The 18,656-nt window shown below is 36.4% G+C and overlaps 2 protein-coding genes across 2 annotated transcripts; both read right to left on the reverse strand.

The window, feature by feature from the left end:
• Positions 1-2,764: 2,764 nt before the first annotated feature.
• On the reverse strand, positions 2,765-5,983 carry LOC135149479 (uncharacterized). Its single transcript, XM_064085205.1, has 5 exons — positions 5,699-5,983; positions 5,111-5,624; positions 4,484-4,897; positions 3,804-4,414; positions 2,765-2,827 (listed from the first exon to the last, which is right to left on the reverse strand). The coding sequence occupies exons 1-5, from the start codon at positions 5,981-5,983 to the stop codon at positions 2,765-2,767; spliced, it is 1,887 nt and encodes a 628-aa protein (XP_063941275.1).
• Positions 5,984-14,153: 8,170 nt separating this feature from the next.
• LOC108204125 (uncharacterized) lies at positions 14,154-17,193 on the reverse strand. Its single transcript, XM_017373425.1, has 6 exons — positions 16,438-17,193; positions 16,152-16,394; positions 15,772-15,930; positions 15,053-15,685; positions 14,896-14,958; positions 14,154-14,546 (listed from the first exon to the last, which is right to left on the reverse strand). Exons 1-6 carry the CDS (start codon positions 17,191-17,193, stop codon positions 14,154-14,156), a joined length of 2,247 nt encoding a protein of 748 aa, XP_017228914.1.
• Between the last annotated feature and the right edge of the window lie 1,463 nt (positions 17,194-18,656).

Here is an 18,656-nt window from a genome sequence, read left to right on the forward strand (position 1 = left end):
GAACACACAATCTCTCCTTTTGTCTGGGAGGAAGAAGTTCCCAGCCTCTCACTCACATTTTCTCCTTTTGCCTGTCTGCAAAACAACCTCTCCTCTAGCTCACTTTCTCTCAGCCCTAAGAGTGCAGTAACAATGATAAGTTCTTCACTAGCAGCACTTGTGACAACAAGATGATCTAATTGAGTTGCATCTGCTAGTGGAACATCTTCTATCAATGGCTGAGGAATAGCCATTGATGCTACATTGTCATTCATCAACGGTTGATTGCTGTTAAGCACATCCGTTGACCGAACTGCACTTACCGATTGGTGAGAAATACCGATCGATGATGTGAAAGGATTAGCAGTTGATGCATTAGCAGTTGATGCATCAACAGTGACAACTAGTGAATCTGTGAAGAGTGATGGATTTGGTAATTCCACAACTTCACTAGTAGTCATAGAAGAAATTGATTGCTGACCCAACAAATCCTGTGAAGGATGATCACCAATTTCAGAGATTGACTTCTCCAAGAACAGAGTTGGAGAATTTGGATGGGGAATGTTGTATAGTAAATCAACCTCCTCCATATGGAAATTTGAGACTAGAGAGAGTGTTTCAACTTGAGGGGACTGTGACTCCACATTTGTTGGAGCCACATCAAACTGAATTTGAGAAGTAGTTTGTACAGTCACAAAATCTGTGATTTTGGACTGTATAGAAGTGTGTGCATCAAGTGCCCTTTTCTTGGTTCTCCTAGAGAAGGTTTTGGGAGGTGTTTGGTCAGTGTCCCTGCTCCTTTTGTTCTGTGCTCTTGGAGGAGAGCTCTTTTCAATAGTGGCATCTTGTTGAGAAGATGTCACTAGAAATGTGTTTGATTCCATATTAATCACCACATCTTTTTGGGAAGATGTGGGATGACTTTGCTGGGCCTCACTCACCTCTCCTTCCTTATTCTGGGGGTTTCTTTGATGATCACCCCTCCCCTCACCACTTACCACCTTCACACTCCCCTCAGGTTGTGTGGTAGTTATTACAACTGATGTCTTTTGGGAGACACCAGAGGTGGATTTCTTAGATTTGGATTTAGAAATTTTCTTGGGTTTGGCAGCTTGGGTAGGAAGTTGGGGGTGTTCAACTTCCATTGCTGCATTGAAAGTAGAAGAAGGTTGAGGATTGGAGGAAGTAGTAGGAACAGAAGATACCTGCATGAGTGATTGAAGTGACAAGGGTACTTGCTCATTTGCAAGTATTCTCATCAAGTCACCACAGACCCTTTTGCTTTGCACCTAGCAATCCAGCTTGTTATCTGGCTGTGCAATGACTAAGTTCTTGACCAGATGGTTAGCAATAATCATCAAGAATCTAGCAAAATAGATATTATTGGGCCTGCCTTCATGAGGACCCAATTTGGCAACAATTTCATACAAAACTAAATTACCAATGTTAAAATAATCATCAGTTAAAAGGATGTAGAACATGGATTGCATAGACATGATGAAAGCATCATAGTTAGACACTTTACTAGAGAAGACCTTAATAAAGGAATCACAAAGAAAACTCCACTCTTTGCGCATATGGCGCCTAAGAATCTGTCCTAAGTTAGATAAATCACCATTGTAGTGCATATTTCTAAGCATGCTAACAATTTCATTATCACTAGGCAATCTATCAGTAGAGTTCCTAGGCAGATTAAGAGCAACCCTAACAGTTTCACCATCAATATTATAGCCAACACCATTGATAGTAACAAACAAAATTTTGGAAGTTTGGTCATACCTGGCAGATGTCCACATTTGCTCAACAATCTCACAGAAGATAGTTGGAGCATGAAGCATGGCATATGAGAACTTGCATTCCTTGATGAAGTCCATCATGGTATGAAAGGCTTCAACATTTTTCCCATCTTTGTCTACATATGCAACATGATTGTTCTGCTCATATATGAACCCAGTGTTGCTTGTAATCTTGACAACAGGCGCTATTGATGAAAAAGCTTAAGAAAAGATTAGGGCTTGTAGGAGTTTGAGAGAGAGGAGAGTTAAGAGTTTGCAAAAGCAGGTGAAAAGAGAAATAAACTTAAAGGCAAACTATTTATACTCTCAGTAAAAAGTAAATGAGGTAACCGTTCAAAAAGTAGCCAAGCGTCATCAATCGATATATACACATGTGTATGTATATATCGATCGATAATTTAATTGGGAACTGGCGGTTACTATTTTAATATATCAATGGCTAAATAAAAGAGCCATTGACGTGTTAAAATTTCATTTACTTATTCAGTGATATGTGACACACCAATTGCTAAAATAACGATCGATAGTGGACATTTAGACTAAGATAGCACAATATCCCATCTGTCACTTATCACAGGCTGCATTAAAAGGGTAAAAATTAACTAGAGAAATTTAACATACCAAGTTCACTTACTAATCTTGAGAATGTAGATTCATCAAGTGGTTTGGTGAAAATATCTGCTAGTTGCTTTTCACTAGGGACAAAATGAAGTTCAATTGTTCCATTCATCACATGTTCCCTACTGAAGTGATACCTTATGTCAATGTGCTTTGTTCTTGAGTGTTGCACTGGATTCTCAGTTATAGCAATAGCACTTGTGTTGTCACAGAAAATAGGAATTTTGGAGATTCTCAATCCATAATCAACTAATTGATTTTCATCCATAAAATCTGTGCACAATAGCTTCCACCAGCAATATATTCAGCTTCTGCAGTTGATGTAGAAACTGAGTTCTGCTTTTTGCTGAACCAAGAAAGCAGCTTGTTTCCTAGAAATTGACATGTACTAGTAGTGCTTTTTCTGTCAATTCTACACCCAGCATAATCAGCATCTGAAAAACCAATTAAATCAAAACCAGAATCTCTAGGATACCAAATGCCAAGATTTGGAGTACCCTTGAGATATCTGAAAATCCTTTTAATTTCTATTAAATGAGATTCCTTAGGATCAGCTTGGAATCTAGCACAAAGACAGGTGGCAAACATTATATCAGGTCTACTGGCTGTTAAATATAAAAGTGAGCCTACCATGCCTCTATAACTTGAAATGTCTACTTTCTTTTCCTTAGTATTCAATTCAAGTTTAGTGGCAGTGGCCATGGGAGTTTTAGCAGTTGAGCAATTTATAAGATCAAACTTTTTCAATAAGTCATAGACATATTTAGTTTGACTTATAAATATGCCATCACTTACTTGTTTGACTTGCAAACCAAGAAAGTAGGTTAATTCTCCCATCATGCTCATTTCATATTTACTTTGCATTAGCTTGGCAAACTTTTTACAAAATTTCTCTTCTGTAGACCCAAATATTATGTCATCCACATAAATTTGAACAAGTATACTAGAACCATTAACATTTCTGTAAAATAATGTTTTATCAACAGTACCTCTTGTGAAGTGATTCTCAAGAAGGAACTGTGATAAGGTGTCATACCAGGCTCTAGGTGCTTGCGTCAATCCATAGAGAGCTTTCAAGAGAAGATATACAAATTCTGGAAAATTTTGATCTTCAAAACCAGGTGGCTGACTCACATAGACTTCTTCTTCAAGCACACCATTTAAAAAAGCACTCTTTACATCCATTTGATAGACTTTGAAATTGGCATGAGCAGCATAAGCCAGAAAGATTCTAATGGCTTCAAGTCTGGATACAGGAGCAAATGTCTCATCATAATCTATTCCTTCTTCTTGACAGTAGCCCTTAGCAACCAGTCTTGCTTTGTTCCTTGTCACCACACCATTTTCATCCATCTTATTTCTGAATACCCATCTTGTACCAACAATTGCTCTATCTTTTGGTTTGGGTACCAGCTTCCACACTTTGTTCCTTTCAAATTGATTTAGCTCTTCTTGCATAGCTAGAATCCAGTCAGGGTCAAGAAGAGCTTCTTCAATCTTTTTAGGTTCTTCATGTGATAGAAAGCTGCTGTATAGACATTCATCCATAGTAGCTCTCCTTGTTTTGACACCAGCAGCAGCATCTCCAATAATAAGCTCAAAGGGATGATCCCTTGTCCATTTTCTTTGTGGAGGAAGATTTGATCTGGATGAACTGGCTTCATTTGTAAAGTCAGTTTCATTTTGAGAAGCTCCCCCTAAGTGTATGGACCTTGAACTACTAGCCATTGATGAACTAGTATTGGATAAATCATTAGCCATTGATGTAGACTGAGTTGTATCAACTGTTGTTCTGGTATTGGGTAAATTATTACCAATCGATGGATGAATCACACCAGAATTTATATTTTCAACACATTCATCATCATCACTTTCCAGTTCAATTATTCCTTCAGATTCATTTTCAAATTGAAAGACATCATGAAATCCTTCATCATCGAAGCCTTGAATTTTCTTGTCATCAAACATTACATGAACAGATTCCATAACAATGTTTAATCTTAGATTATAAACTCTATAGGCTTTTCCAACAGCATATCCAACAAATATTCCTTCATATGCCTTTGCTTCAAATTTACCAAGATTTTCACCTTGATTTCTTAACACAAAACACTTGCATCCAAAGACATGTAGAAAGTTCAATGTTGGCTTCTTTCCTTTAAACAATTGATAGGGAGTCATTCCTTGTGCTTGGTTTATCAAAGAGATATTTTGAGTGTAACATGCTGTCTTAACAGCTTCAGCCCAAAAGTAAGTTGGCAATTTTGATTCTTCAAGCATTGTTCTAGCAGCTTCAATAAGAGTTCTGTTCTTCCTTTCAACTACACCATTTTGTTGAGGAGTTCTTGCAGCAGAGAACTCATGGTGAATGCCTTTATCTTCATAGAAACTCTTCATAACAGAGTTTTTGAACTCAGTCCCACTATCACTTCTGATCCTTGAGACTTTTCTTCCTGGATCAATGTTGTCAACTATCTTAATATGATTGATGATGATTTCACTTGCTTCAATATTGGAATGAAAAAAATAAGTCCAAGTAAATCTTGTAAACTCATCCACAATCACAAGACAGTATTTCTTCTTTGAAATTGACATGATGTTGACTGGTCCAAAAAAGTCCATATGTAGAAGCTGTAGAGGTCTATCAATTGATGATTTCAGTTTGCTTTTGAAAGAGGACTTTCTTTGCTTTCCAATTTGGCAAGCATCACACAGACCATTCTTGGAAAATTCCAACTTTGGCAGTCCTCTAACAAGATCTTTTCTCACAAGATCATTCATAGCCTTGAAGTTTAAATGAGACAATTTCTTATGCCACAGCCAACTATCATCCAAGCTTGCTTTGCTGAATAAGCAAGTGAGAGAATCTGCACTTGTAGAGTTGAAATCAGCTGTGTAGACATTGCCTTTCCTATTTCCAGTTAAAACCACTTTGTTATCTTTCTTATCAGAGATAACACAGGCTTCTGTTGAAAACCAAACTTGATGTCCTCTGTCACATAGTTGACTAATGCTAAGCAGATTGTGCTTAAGCCCTTTCACTAATGCAACATTGTCAATGATGACATTTCCTTTTGAAATAATGCCATATCCCAGAGTAAATCCTTTGCTGTCATCTCCAAAGGTTATACTTGGGCCAACCCTTTCCTCAAACTTGCTGAGCAGGGTAGAATCTCCAGTCATGTGCCTTGAGCAGCCACTATCAAGATACCCAAGATTCTTTCTTATTCCCTGCACAGATTGAAGACACTTTAAATTGATTTTGGTACCCAAGCAGTCTTGGGTACAGTTTTGTTAGACATAACCTTTGGTTTAGAAGAATTAATTTCTTTGGATTTAGAAGGCTTGGAAACAACTTTATCCTCAGAATTAATCTTCTTAACCTTAGGCATCGCAGTAGAATTAGAGGAACCAAAATTAGTAGAGTTCACAGAAAATTGATTTAAATTAGCATGATTCATGTTGACATGAGGATTGGGCACAACAGACATGTTAAATGCACCAAAGAATGGATTAGGCATTAATGGCATATTAACATATTGAATGGGAGCATGTGGAAACATGGGCATATAAGGCATGTGAGAATTCATCATAGGATTAGGCATGCAATAATCAGGTAGAGCATTTTTGCAGTTAACAGCAAGATGATTAACACTACCACATTTAGAACATGTTTTTCTGACAGCATTCTTGTCAGGTGTGTAATCATTCTTTTTGTTGATTTAAACTTTGATATTCCTAGAACTCTTCTTCTTTCCTTTTCCAGCTTCCATTCTTTCTTTACTATGACCAATCCCTTCTTTTTCAATCTTCTTGGAACTCCCAGATTCCTTCATAAAATTCTTATTGATGGGCCCATATTTCTTATCCAACTTCTTGAGTTTGTTTTCATCAACTGCTGTTTGATTCTTTGATGGATAGCTTTCATCCGTTGATTGAGTATCTATCAATGGATGATCACTATCCACTAAGAGATCAGATTCATCTAACAGTTTTTTGTTCTTTTTCCAGGAATTTTTACAAGATTCCTCAAGAACTTGTGTGGAGCACATGTTCTCAAGAACATTCCTAGAATCCTTCCGTTTAGCAATTATCTCTTGTTCCCTTTCCAATTGCTTTTTGAGAATTTCTTCTCTTTTCAGAACAGCCAACAACTCATCTTTGGCAAGCTCAAAAGATTTTTTGATTTTATCCATTTGGATTAGATCAGTTTCAAGCTTTCCATTTCTTTCAGTAAGCAAATCATTAGTCCCTTTGATTCTAACATTTTCTTTTGTTAGAGATTTAAGAGAGACTCTAAGATTATAGATTTCATTAGACATGTCATCAATGATTTGCTTGCATTCAGATTTAGAGAGATCAGATGTGTTGGTGGTCTTTACCTGTCCATTGCTGGTGGTGGAAGAATCAGCTTCATCTCCTATTGCCATCAAGGCAAGGTTGACATGTTCCTCATTGTCAGAATCTCCTTCATCAGCAGCCCAGTCACCATCCTCAGTTATGGGTGCCTTTTCCTTGCTTTGATTGAGTAGATCAAAATACTTTCTTCTGTAATCCACATTTTCTGAGGTGGATCCTTTCTTTTCAACAGAAGATCTTCTGCACCCATTAGAAAAGTGTCCAGGCAGACCACAGTTAAAGCACTTGAATTTTGATCTATCAACCATACCAGATGGTTTGGATTGATTTCTTCTGTTAAAAGGTCTAGAGCTGACAGCATTCCTTTTGAATTTGAGCTTGGAGAATTTTCTGGCAAGAAATGCTAGATGTTCATCAAGATCATCTAGCTCATCTTGAGCTGAAGGTTCTTCATCTTCCTCAATGATTTTTCCTTTCTTCTTTCCATCATCCTTCTTTCCTTCACAAGCAGAGCTGCTTGAGGGCTTTCCAGCAATTACAGACTTTAATGCCTTCTCCTCTTCCTCTTCCTTTTCTGCTACAAGAGCCACAGTTTTCTCCCTCTTGGAGTTCTTTTCTAGTTCTTCATCTTGCTGTATTTCAAGCTCATAAGTTTTAAGAATACCATATAGTTTGTCAAGAGAGTATTCATTAAAATTTTGAGCCTGTCTTAGAGCAACAGTCATAGGTTTCCAATCTCTAGGCAATGCTCTCAAGAATTTGAGATTTGAATCCTTGACCATGTAGATTCTACCATACAGCTTTAATCCATTTAACAGTTTTTGAAACCTGTTAAACAGATCATTTAGAGATTCTCCAGATTTAGAGTGAAAGCTCTCATATTGTTGAAGAAACAGCTGCATTTTGTTTTCCCTAACTTGATCAGTGCCTTCACATAAGGTTTGAATAGTGTCCCATACTTCTTTTGCAGTAGGACAGTTGATAACACTATCAAACATGTCATCATCAATGCCATTGAAAAGAATGTTCATGGCCTTGTTATCCTTGTGCACTTCTTTCTCATCTTCTTCAGTAAACTCAGAAGGATTTTTGGGCACTTCAACATCTTCTGCTTCACTTCCATCAAGTCTCAGGGCAGTGTTAATTTTAACCGGAACATGTGGTCCTTTCTCAATGCAGTTGATGTAGCTAGGATCCAGGGAGAGAAGATGCATCCTCATTTTTACTTTCCAATGAAAGTAGTGTTCTTTGACCAGCATTGGAATCTTGACTCCTTCATCTCTTCTTCCCATTGTTGATTGTCTTTAGGATCTGAAAACTTCTTGTATGTTAGAAGCCTGGCTCTGATACCAATTGTTATTTAGACAATGCAAACAATAAGTTAGATTGTAGAAGGGAGGGTTGAATACAATCTACAAAAATTTCAATAACTTTTGCACAACAGATTATATTCAAACTACAAGAGAATATAAAAGCTAAAACAGAAATTTAAAGAACAAAGAACAAGGATCTTAAAAATTTCAGGTGGATTGTTTGATCCACCTGAGAGATTTTTATATCAAGAACCTTCCAAGTAAAAATACTTGGCTGCTTACAAAAGAATGAAGAGTAGAAGCTTACAATTTCTTGCTAACTTTCTCTAGTGCTTTGCTCTTCAGTTCTTGGTGTTTGGATACTTTGAAATGTAAAATCACAAAGTGAATATATACTACTACAAACAAAACTAGTCTGTAAAAGTATTTTCCTACTCACTTTCTAGCTAGTACAAATATAGAATTTCTTGGACTTGATAATGCATTTGGCAGCTTGAAATTCTTGTTGCTTTGCCAGAAATGGTAGGCTTCGAGGTTCTCAATATTTGACTAAACTCCTTTTGGTTTAGCTTCCAAAGCTGGTGCATCATCTGTCACATCAACCCATGTGAACTTTGTCTTTTACCTGACTTGTTACTGTCAACTGCTAATCATCAATTGCTAATAATACCAGTTGATACTTTTCTGAAATAGCGGTTGATTGTCTTCTTGGAATTATGGGATAATGGTGTTGATGTAGCGGTTGATAATCTTTCTTCCAATCAGCCATTGATACTTCATGATTAGCGATCGATCTTCACTTCACTTGGATAGATTACATGACTTCTCATATTTACAATTATGTCACCCTATCTAAACATCCATTGATAGATCAACTGCTAATCTAAAAGTACACATTATTTTTACATCAACTGCTAAGATACTCCAGCTTTGTTACAGTACCTCATCATCCGTTGATGGGTCAATCTGATCAATTGATACTGCCTTAGCATGCCATCAATTGATCAGCTACATGCAATTTTATTCTAAGTAAGAATAAAATACTTTGTATCATCAAGCATCAAATATTCCTAACACAATTAATATAGGTAAATTTACAAGGCCTCAAAGCATCATCATAGGATTTGTAAATTTTACCCCAATCAAATTGCATCTGTTAATTTCCAATTAATTGGACAAATTTAACATGCCAAGTTCACTAGCCAACTTTGTGAATGTTGATTCATCAAGTGGCTTTGTGAAAATATTTGCAATTTGATCAGCTGTGGGAACATACTGGATTTCCACAGTACCATTCATTATTTGCTCTCTAATAAAATGATACCTGATATCAATATGCTTGGTCCTTGAGTGCTGTACAGGATTATTTGAAATGGCTATGGCACTTGTATTGTCACAGAAAATAGGAATATGATCCAGATCAAGTCCATAGTCCCGGAGTTGGTTTTTCATCCAAATAATTTGAGCACAGCAGCAACCTATTCAGCCTCTGCTGTAGATGTAGATACATAATGATGCTTCTTACTAAACCACAAAAGCAATCTTCTTCCAAGAAACTGACAGTTTCCTGAAGTACTCTTCCGATCAATCTTGCATCCAGCATAATCAGAATCTGTATAGCCAATAAGAACAAATCTAGTGTCTTTAGGATACCAGACACCCAGATTAGGTGTACCCTTCAAATACCTAAAGATTCTCTTGACAGCTATAAGATGTGATTCTCTTGGATCAGCCTGGAACCTTGCACATAAGCATGTAGAAAACATTATATCTGAATGACTTGCAGTCAAGTAGAAAAGAGATCCAATCATGCCTCTATAGTGAGTGATGTCCACCTTTTTACCAGATTTATCTTGATCAAGCTTTGTGGCAGTTGCCATTGGATTCTTGGCGGGAGTTGAATCTTCCATTTCATACTTCTTCAGAAGCTCTCTGATATACTTTGTCTAACTGGCTTCTGATACACTTGAAGTCCAAGAAAGAAGTTCAACTCTCCCATCATGCTCATCTCATACCTACTCTGCATCAACTTAGCAAACCTTCCACAAAGTGCATCATTCGTAGACCCAAATATAATATCATCAACATATACTTGAACAAGTATGATATCATTTTTATGCTTCTTATAGAAAAGAGTTTTATCTATGACACCTCTAGTAAAACCATTCTCAAGTAGAAATTCAGAGAGAGTGTCATACCATGTCTTTGGTGCTTGTTTGAGACCATAGAGAGCTTTGAAGAGAAAGTATACAAAATCTTCAAATTCAGGATCTGTGAAACCAGGAGGTTGTTCCACATAAACTTCTTCTTCAAGCTCACCATTCAAGAATGCACTCTTCACATCCATCTAATATACTTTGAAGTTAGAATGTGCAGCATAAGCTAAGAACATACTGATGGCCTCAAGTCTTACCACTGGTGCAAATGTTTCATCATAGTCTATTCCTTCTTCTTAAGAATAATCTTTGGCAACCAGTCTTGCCTTGTTCCTTGTCACAATACCATCTTCAACAAGCTTGTTTCTGAACACCCACTTAGTGCCAATCACAAATTTTGCCTTTGGTTTGGGTACAAGCTTCCAAACTTTTTGTCTTTCAAACTGAGAGTCACTACTAGAAAAAGTGCAAAAGACATCACCCATTTAAGAGCGATCGGTGATGCCACCGATGTTAAACATGTTTTAACATCGTCAAGTTTTTAACCGATGTTAAAACCATTTCTAGCATCGGTTTATAAAAGAACCGCTGTCTAATCTCCATTTTTAAAAAAATTTAAAAAAAGCGCCCAGTACTTGTAATTATTTTGTCTATCTTATTACACACCCCGCTTCTTTTATTACACAAAATACACCTCCCCGCCCTTAACCAAATATTTGCTCCCCGTTTTCCCCCCTTTCTTCCTCTCGACTCTGCACTGCTCTTTCTCTCTCGACTCTCTCTCTCTCTCTCTCTCTCTCTCTCTCTCTCTCTCTCTCTCTCTCTCTCTCTCTCTCCCTCCCTCTCTCGCATCTCCTCCATAGCTCTCTCCCTCTCATATCCATCTCTGAGCATCTCTCTCTCACCTCCATCTCTCACCAGGCTTGAACTCATCTCTCAGTAGCTGTGGCCAAAACCCTAGTTTTGAATTAGCTACAAATGGAGCTTGCTTTGGGTTCCTAACTTCTTGGTATGGTTTTGGGTCTTTTGATTTTGCTATTTTGCTCTTAATTTTGGGTCTTTTTTTTGCTTGTTTGCTCTTGCTTTGTTTTGTTAATATCTCGCTCTCCTTTTCGACAGATCTGGAAGTAGCTTTCGAATTAGCTTTCGGGTTATTTTAAGGTATGAAGTTTCTCATTTTTTGTTTGATTGATTTGATTTTAAAATTTTAACAGCATGCATTTACATTCTTGTGTTCGATTGGTATATTTTTGTTTGTATATTTCATATCTAAACACCAGGAGATGCTAAGCTTAGCATCTTACAGTTATGTGTACATTTTTATATATCATATATAAACATTAGGAGATGCTAATTTTATTTTATAACACTGAATTTATGTGTTTGCAGGAGCATATTGTTTTAAGTTCGGGAATTCGCTTAAATTGGGAGTATTTTGCGATATATTTGGCTTTAGAGGTTAGCTTGCTTCTCTACAACTGGTTTGTTTACTTGTGATATTGTTTATTATATTTATAGTTGTATGACTATTATTTGGGATTTGAATTTAGGCAGTGGTAGTGAGAATTTTGAAATTATATTTGAAAGAACAATAAAATAATTTAGGATCCTTGCTGGTTTTGTGCTTATTTGTTTTTTGTGAATATGTATTAAATTGTATTTCTTGTGTATGTTTGAATAATAATCAGGTAGGTTGGTTTGGTGATACCTTGTTGTGAAATTTATTAATTGGTCGTGGATTTTGAAAGATAGGGATTCATTAGACTACGAAATAGGGGTTGAAAATTTCTTGATCTTTGCCAAAGAAAATGCAGTTGATTGTAAAAACATTCCTTGTCCGTGTGGTCGTTGTGGTAATTTCAAAAAACTTTCTGTGAAAATCATCAGAGGTCATTTATATGAGAACGGTTTTAGTTTAGGGTACACTGAATGGATTTGGCATGGAGAAAAATGTGTCGAAACTAGGTCTTCAGCTGGTAGTTCATACCCTCCTGACTTGAACAGAGTTGCTGCCACACAAACAAAACAAGTTTGTGAGGCAGCATATGGTACTGGTGATTATGATGAGGAGGCACATGAGTTTAAGAGGTTTGTGGCCGACGCTGAACAACCTCTGTTTGAGGGTAGTGAGTGCACTAAGTTAGAGTTGATGTTAAAACTGCATAATTGGAAATCGAGGTTTGGCATTAGCGATGCTGCCTTTACCGACTTGTTGTCTTCTGTTGGCTCTTTCCTTCCAAGTGGTTATGTTTTGCCTATTAATGCATATGAAGCAAAAAAGAACCTATCTGATATAGGATTTGATTATATAAAAATCCACGCATGTCCTAAGCAACCAGGTGGCCGTGAATGTGGTTACGCGATTATGCGCTATATGAAAGATATAATCGAGGATAAAGAAATGACTTTTATAACTAAGGTATAGATTTGGTGTTCTGATGCAAGTACTTGACTATTATTGCTAGGTTTTTTGTTTTACAGCTGCTTAACTATTATTGTTGTCTGTTTCTTATACTTTTCAGTGGGCTAACAAGAGTCGTAAATCTTACAAGATGGAGGAGCTGGATGAGGTTCGTGCAGAGACGCTTGCGTATATCCAAGACAAATTGTGATAGATATGGCCTCCTGTCCAGTAGCTAGTTGTATATATTCTAGTCTGCTCATATTTTGGTCTAGTACTTGATCGATCTTCAAACATTATGCTATAACATTTTGTGTAGACATGTCGTACTTATGATTCAGATCGATAGGTACTAGTTAATGAGGTTGGTAGTTTTTGGTTGGTTGGAGAAACTAGTGGTATTTGGTTGGTAATTGTTTGGAATTATATATGTTGGATGGATTCTTGAATGGTACTTTTAGAAGATATTGGATGTTTGGATGGAATTTATATAAATGGTGATATTATTGGTAGTTTTTGGTTTGTTGGTTATTGGTAGTTTTTGGTTGGTTGGTTATTGGTAGTTTTTGGTTGGTTTCCTGAATGGTGATTTTGGTTTTTTGGTTCATATATATATAAAAGGCAGGGGTGACTTGTAAACCAAAGCAACAGCGGGCACAAAACAAATCGATGTTGATACATGTAAATGACAACGGTTATAATTAAAAAACAATGTCTTTAAACACAGAACACATCAGTGCATTAGAAGAAGATGATGTTCTATTGAGTTTTTACATCGGTTACTTATAGGCAAACAAGAACCAAAAATTTGATATTACATTGGTAAATCTAAAATAGAGATGTCTTTGTACAATTTTAACATTGATTTCTTAAAAAAAACCCATGTTAAAACAAGTTATTACATCAGCTAACTAGAAAGGGGTGATGTTAAAGGTTCCAATTGACATCATATCGTTTTTAAGAAACGATGTCTTTATCTTATTTTCTCTATAATGTGACATGCTAAAATTGACATATATCAGGAGATAAACCAATATTCAAATAGAAATACTGTCATTAAATGTAATACAATTTAAAAACGACATCAGAAACTAAGTGCGAGACGATGTCTTTGTTTGTATTTAACATTGGCTCACAACCGATATTAAATATGTAGGACCTTTCTCTACACATGCGAAGACATCGTTTCTAAAATTTTTTAACATCGGTTCCTGACCGATGTCTATTGCTCTGTTTCTAGTAGTGAGTTCTATTTGCATAGAAATCACCCAATCTAGATCTTCAAGAGCTTCATCCACTTTCTTAGGTTCCATTTGAGAAGAAACCCAGAATACAAGCATTCATTCATAGTAGCTCATCTGGTTTGAACTCTAGCATTTGCATCACCAATGATTAGATCTTCAGAATGAGATCTATTCCACTTTGTAGCTCTAGGAAAATTTGCTCTTGATGATTCAGCATTGCTATTGTTGTTATGAGTTCTATTCCCAGATCCATGTTCTTGTTCTGCTCCCTCTGAGTTGTTGCGTTCTTAATTTGTAGAATCAAATGATTGAGAATTAGTTCCAGATGTTGTCTCACTGATCACATTTCTGGGACCACTAACATCTTGAATGTCTCCCCCATTTCCATCTGAGTTTGAATCACCATTGTGATTATCCTGTGAATCATCTCCATTATCATTATCAAGAGGCACAACTTCAGGTTCTCTCTCATTATCAAAAAGATCTTCAACATTCATAGTTTCATCATCATCTTCTTTCTGAATACTTGAGGATTTGGTGTTATCAAATGTTACATTAAGGCTTTCCACTACCTTCTGATCATCAATCATAAACACCCTGTAAGCCTTGGACTCTAATGAGTAACGCAGAAAAATACATTCTTCAGCTTTGGCATCAAACTTACCAACTTTCTCATTGTCCTTGAGAACATAGCATTTTCCTCCAAGTTATATGAAAGTATTTGACAGATAATTTCTTGTTTTCCATCAACTCATATGGAGTCTTCTCATACATTTTGTTGATCAGGGTTCTGTTCTGAGTATAACATGCAGTGCTGACAGCTTCAGCCCAAAAGTATGTAGGGAGATTTGCTTCATTCAACATAGTTCTAGCAGCTTCAACCAATGTACGATTCTTCCATTCTACTACTCCATTTTGCTGAGGAGTTCTTGGTGCTAAATACTATCTTGAAATGCCTTTTTCTACACAAAAGTCATTCATCTTAGCATTCCTGAATTCTGTTCCATTATCTGATCTAATGCATCTCACAGGCACTCCAGTTTCTAACTCAATCTTCTTGATATGATCAATAATCATGTTAGGGGCTTCATCCTTTAAAATGTAAAAACAACACCCATGTGTATCTAGAAAAATCATCCACTATCACTAATCCATATTTCTTTTTTGACATAGACATAACATTTACTAGTCCAAACAAGTCCATATGTAGAAGTTGTAATGGCTTAGCTATATCATATATTGTCTTCTTCTTGTGTGATGCTTTCCTTGATTTTCCTTTTTCACATGCTTCACATAGTCCTTCAGGACTAAATTCCATTTTAGGTAATACTCTCACCAACTCTCTTTTAACTGGAGAATTCATAGTTTTAAAGTTTAAGTGGGAGAGCTTCTTATGCCACAACCAACTGTCATTTACAGATGCCTTACCATAGAAACACATTACTTGACCATCTTCTGCAGAATTCCAATCAGCTACAAACAGATCACCTTTTCTTACTCCATTCAGAGCAAGCTTCTCATTCTTATGATTAGTGATCAAAAACTTATCCTGCTTGAAAAAGACATCACATCCTTTGTCACAGAACTGACTGATGCTCAGAAGATTATGCATAAGACCATCAACCAGAGAAATATCTTCAATAATGACATTTTCAATTTCCAAACTGCCATATCCCGTTGTATAACCTTTGCTCTCATCTCCAAAGGTAACAACTAGGCCAGCTTTCTCAACCACCTTTGATAACAGGGCTCTATCTCTTGTCATATGCCTTGAACTTCCACTGTTCAGAATCCACATGACTTTCTTTTGCTTTATGCCCTATAAACAAAGGAGATTAAGATTTCTTTGGTACCCAAACCAAGTTAATTGGCTCCAGGGGACTTAGAAGCATTTGCATATCTAACAGATTTCGTAACATTCTTGACAAGATCAGCATGCTTTACATCATCATTGACTGTTTCCTTATCACCTTCATAAGTACCATTAGCCTTGCTTTTGGACTTGGTGAAAGGAGCATCTTTCCTAACCTTAGGAGGGCTTACAGTCTTTGATTCTCCATTGTTCTTATGCACATGATTAGCATGATTATGACATGTGAGAGAGTGTGTGTACTCAAGATAAGAGTTCATGAAAGATACAACACATGACATGCAAGCAGGCTTATCACATTTAGGAGATTTAGGCATTTTAGGCATGGTATGCATGTTATCACTTTTGACTTTGTCCACTTTAACCTTTCTACAAGCATGAGTTAGGTGTCCAGTGGATCCACGTTATTACACACCTTTCTATAGCCATCTTTTCCTATTCTGCCATTTCCATTCTTTCTATTTTTAGTGTTGGATTTGAAGCCTAGTCCTATAGTAGTTTGTTCACTTTCAGGGGATGCTTGTTTACTAGATTTCTCAGCATTCTTATCTTTTAGCATCTCAAGATCTGCAACAAGCATCTCATGATGAATGAACAAATTATCCTCATCGAAAGGTTCTGAAGATGCCTTCTTGAACAAAGGTTTCTTAGTATTTTTCTAGAACATGTGGTGTATCTGGTGGATTAACAATTTTTATTACAGGTTCATTTTCCACCACATGTTTCTTACTAGATTCTCTAAGTTCATCATAATCTAGTCCAATTCCAAGTTTTCCACCTACAACTTGACTAGATATGATTTCCTTTTCAAGATTAGCAGAATTAGCATAAGCTTGAAGCTTATTTTCTAAATCCTTTATCTTCTCATCCTTTCCTTCTATAGTTTTAATGTGTTTCTTATCTCTAAGTTCCAAATACTGATTTCTCAGCTTAAGGTCTTCTATAGCAACATTTGTAAGAATTAAGTGATCATTTTCATCTTTTATCTTTTCTAGTTCTTTCCTTAAGTCACTAACAGTACCTTCAGAGCATTTTAGAGGTAAACCACAGTTCCTAAATCTTAATCTAAGCACAATGTAGTTTTTAGCAGATAATGTATCATTGCATTCTACATCAGTTCTATCATAGGAAAGTTTATCAGAATAAACTTGAGCAAGTTCTCTAAAAGCTATACAGTCAACATTATCACATATTTTATCAGGAGATGATAGAGATACCTGAGGAGTTGATTCTTCCATTAGTGCAAGATTTCCGTATTCCTCTTTCTCATCATCTATATCCTCCCAGATTTTTCCTTCAGCAATATATGACTCCACTGGATACTTTTTGGATTTGCCTGAATCCTTTTTCTGAAACCTCTTGCCCTTGTCTTTTGTTTGTTGAGGCCTTCTACATTCACTAGCAAAGTGTCCAGCCTCATCACAGTTGAAACATCTGAATTTTCTTCTGTCTACCATTCCAGTTTTATAGCCATAACTGGGGTATGAGTTGTATATTTGTTCTCTGCTGCTGCTTTCAGAACCTTTTCTTTCTTCTGAATCTCATGTTGCCATACAACCCTGCAAGGTTGGCCATAGTTGGATCATCTAACTGTTGTAGCTCTTCCATAAAACAGTAGTCACTAGGATCACCAGACAAATTTCCATCCTCTATTTCAGCCTCAAAAAGAACATTTGTTTAAAGCTTAGGCTTTTCAACAGTGATGTCCAGTTCTTCTCGTTTGCTTGCAACTAATGCAGTTGTTCTCAACAACTCAGGATTCTTAGCATCACTTGATTTGTTTCCATAGATGATCTTCTTTTGTTCCAGCTCCATCTCATGAGTCTTCATTATTCCATACACATTTTCAAGTGACATAGTTGTGAAGTCTACTCATTCACGAACTGATTCTGCCTTGATATCAAGATATGAAGGTAATGTCAACATAAACTTCCTGTTGATTTCATGCTGCTCAAGTTTCTTCCCGTGAAGGCTCATTTCATTCAACAGCTTGTTGAGTCTTTCAAATACTGAGGTTATGCCTTCACCCGGAAGAGATCTGAATGCTTCATATTGAGTGGTTAGCATATCAAGACGGTTCCTTTTTACATCTTCAGTTCCTTCCATCAACAGCTCAATGGTATCCCACATGTGTTTACCACTTTCACAAACTAGGATCTGATGAGACATATTAGAATCCATGGAATCCACTAATATCAGTCGTAGACTATCATCCAAGGCAACCAATTCCTTTTCTTTTGCAGTCCAATCAGATTTTGGTTTAGGAATTGTGTATATGTCATTTTCAGGATCTATCATCTCAGGTTTGTGTGGACCGTCATTAAGAATTTCCATGTAGTCAGGGTTTGTAGCCTTGAGATAGAGAGTCATCTTTTTCTTCGAAAGATTGTAATTTTCCTTGTCAAACCTAGGTACCTTGATACTTTCAACTTTCTGAGAACTCATGATTAGATTATTTAAAATTCAAAAATTCCAAGAGATAGAAACTTTTGAAATTAAAAAAATAGCAAGAGTAAGCTTGTTTTGATCCAAGTCTTCAAATCTTGATTTGTATGTCAATCAACTGCTCTGATACCAATTGTTAGGTCCAAATGTATCATAGAAGGGGATGGGGGGGGGGGTTGAATACGATACTACCAAATAATTCGAATCAACACAAGTTCTAACAATTTAAGTGCGGAATAAAAACAACCCAAGTCGAGGAATATATCTTTATTAATATAAACCTTGATGTTGCTACACTCCAATCAAATAGATTAGATTCTAATGAAAATTCAACAGCATAACATTAGCATTTACAATCTGAAATAAATGGTCTTCAATGCTCTCGAATGTTACTACTTGAAATTCCTTAAAACTGTTGAATGATAATGAACTGCATTCATTTTCATTCTTTTTGTATGGTGTAGACTTTGATTGG

This window comes from Daucus carota, chromosome 9 (assembly GCF_001625215.2).
Source record: "Daucus carota subsp. sativus chromosome 9, DH1 v3.0, whole genome shotgun sequence".
NCBI classification, from domain to species: domain Eukaryota; kingdom Viridiplantae; phylum Streptophyta; class Magnoliopsida; order Apiales; family Apiaceae; genus Daucus; species Daucus carota.

Bases quoted from the DNA above. Each gene is read 5' to 3' on its own strand.
- LOC135149479 (XM_064085205.1), bottom strand. From the start codon at position 5,983: ATGAATTCTCACATGCCTTATATGCCCATGTTTCCACATGCTCCCATT. The intron at 4,898-5,110 runs GTCTGTGTGATG...CCAATATTGAAG, and splicing joins GTTGGAATTTTCCAAGAATG to CAAGTGAAATCATCATCAAT. The intron at 4,415-4,483 runs GTGAAAATCTTG...CTGTTGGAAAAG, and splicing joins TTTTGTGTTAAGAAATCAAG to CCTATAGAGTTTATAATCTA.
- LOC108204125 (XM_017373425.1), bottom strand. From the start codon at position 17,193: ATGGTAGACAGAAGAAAATTCAGATGTTTCAACTGTGATGAGGCTGGA. The intron at 15,931-16,151 runs GTGTGTAATAAC...CATGTGCATAAG, and splicing joins GAAAAGATGGCTATAGAAAG to AACAATGGAGAATCAAAGAC. The intron at 14,547-14,895 runs GTGAGATGCATT...TATGTTCTCAAG, and splicing joins AGTTAGAAACTGGAGTGCCT to GACAATGAGAAAGTTGGTAA.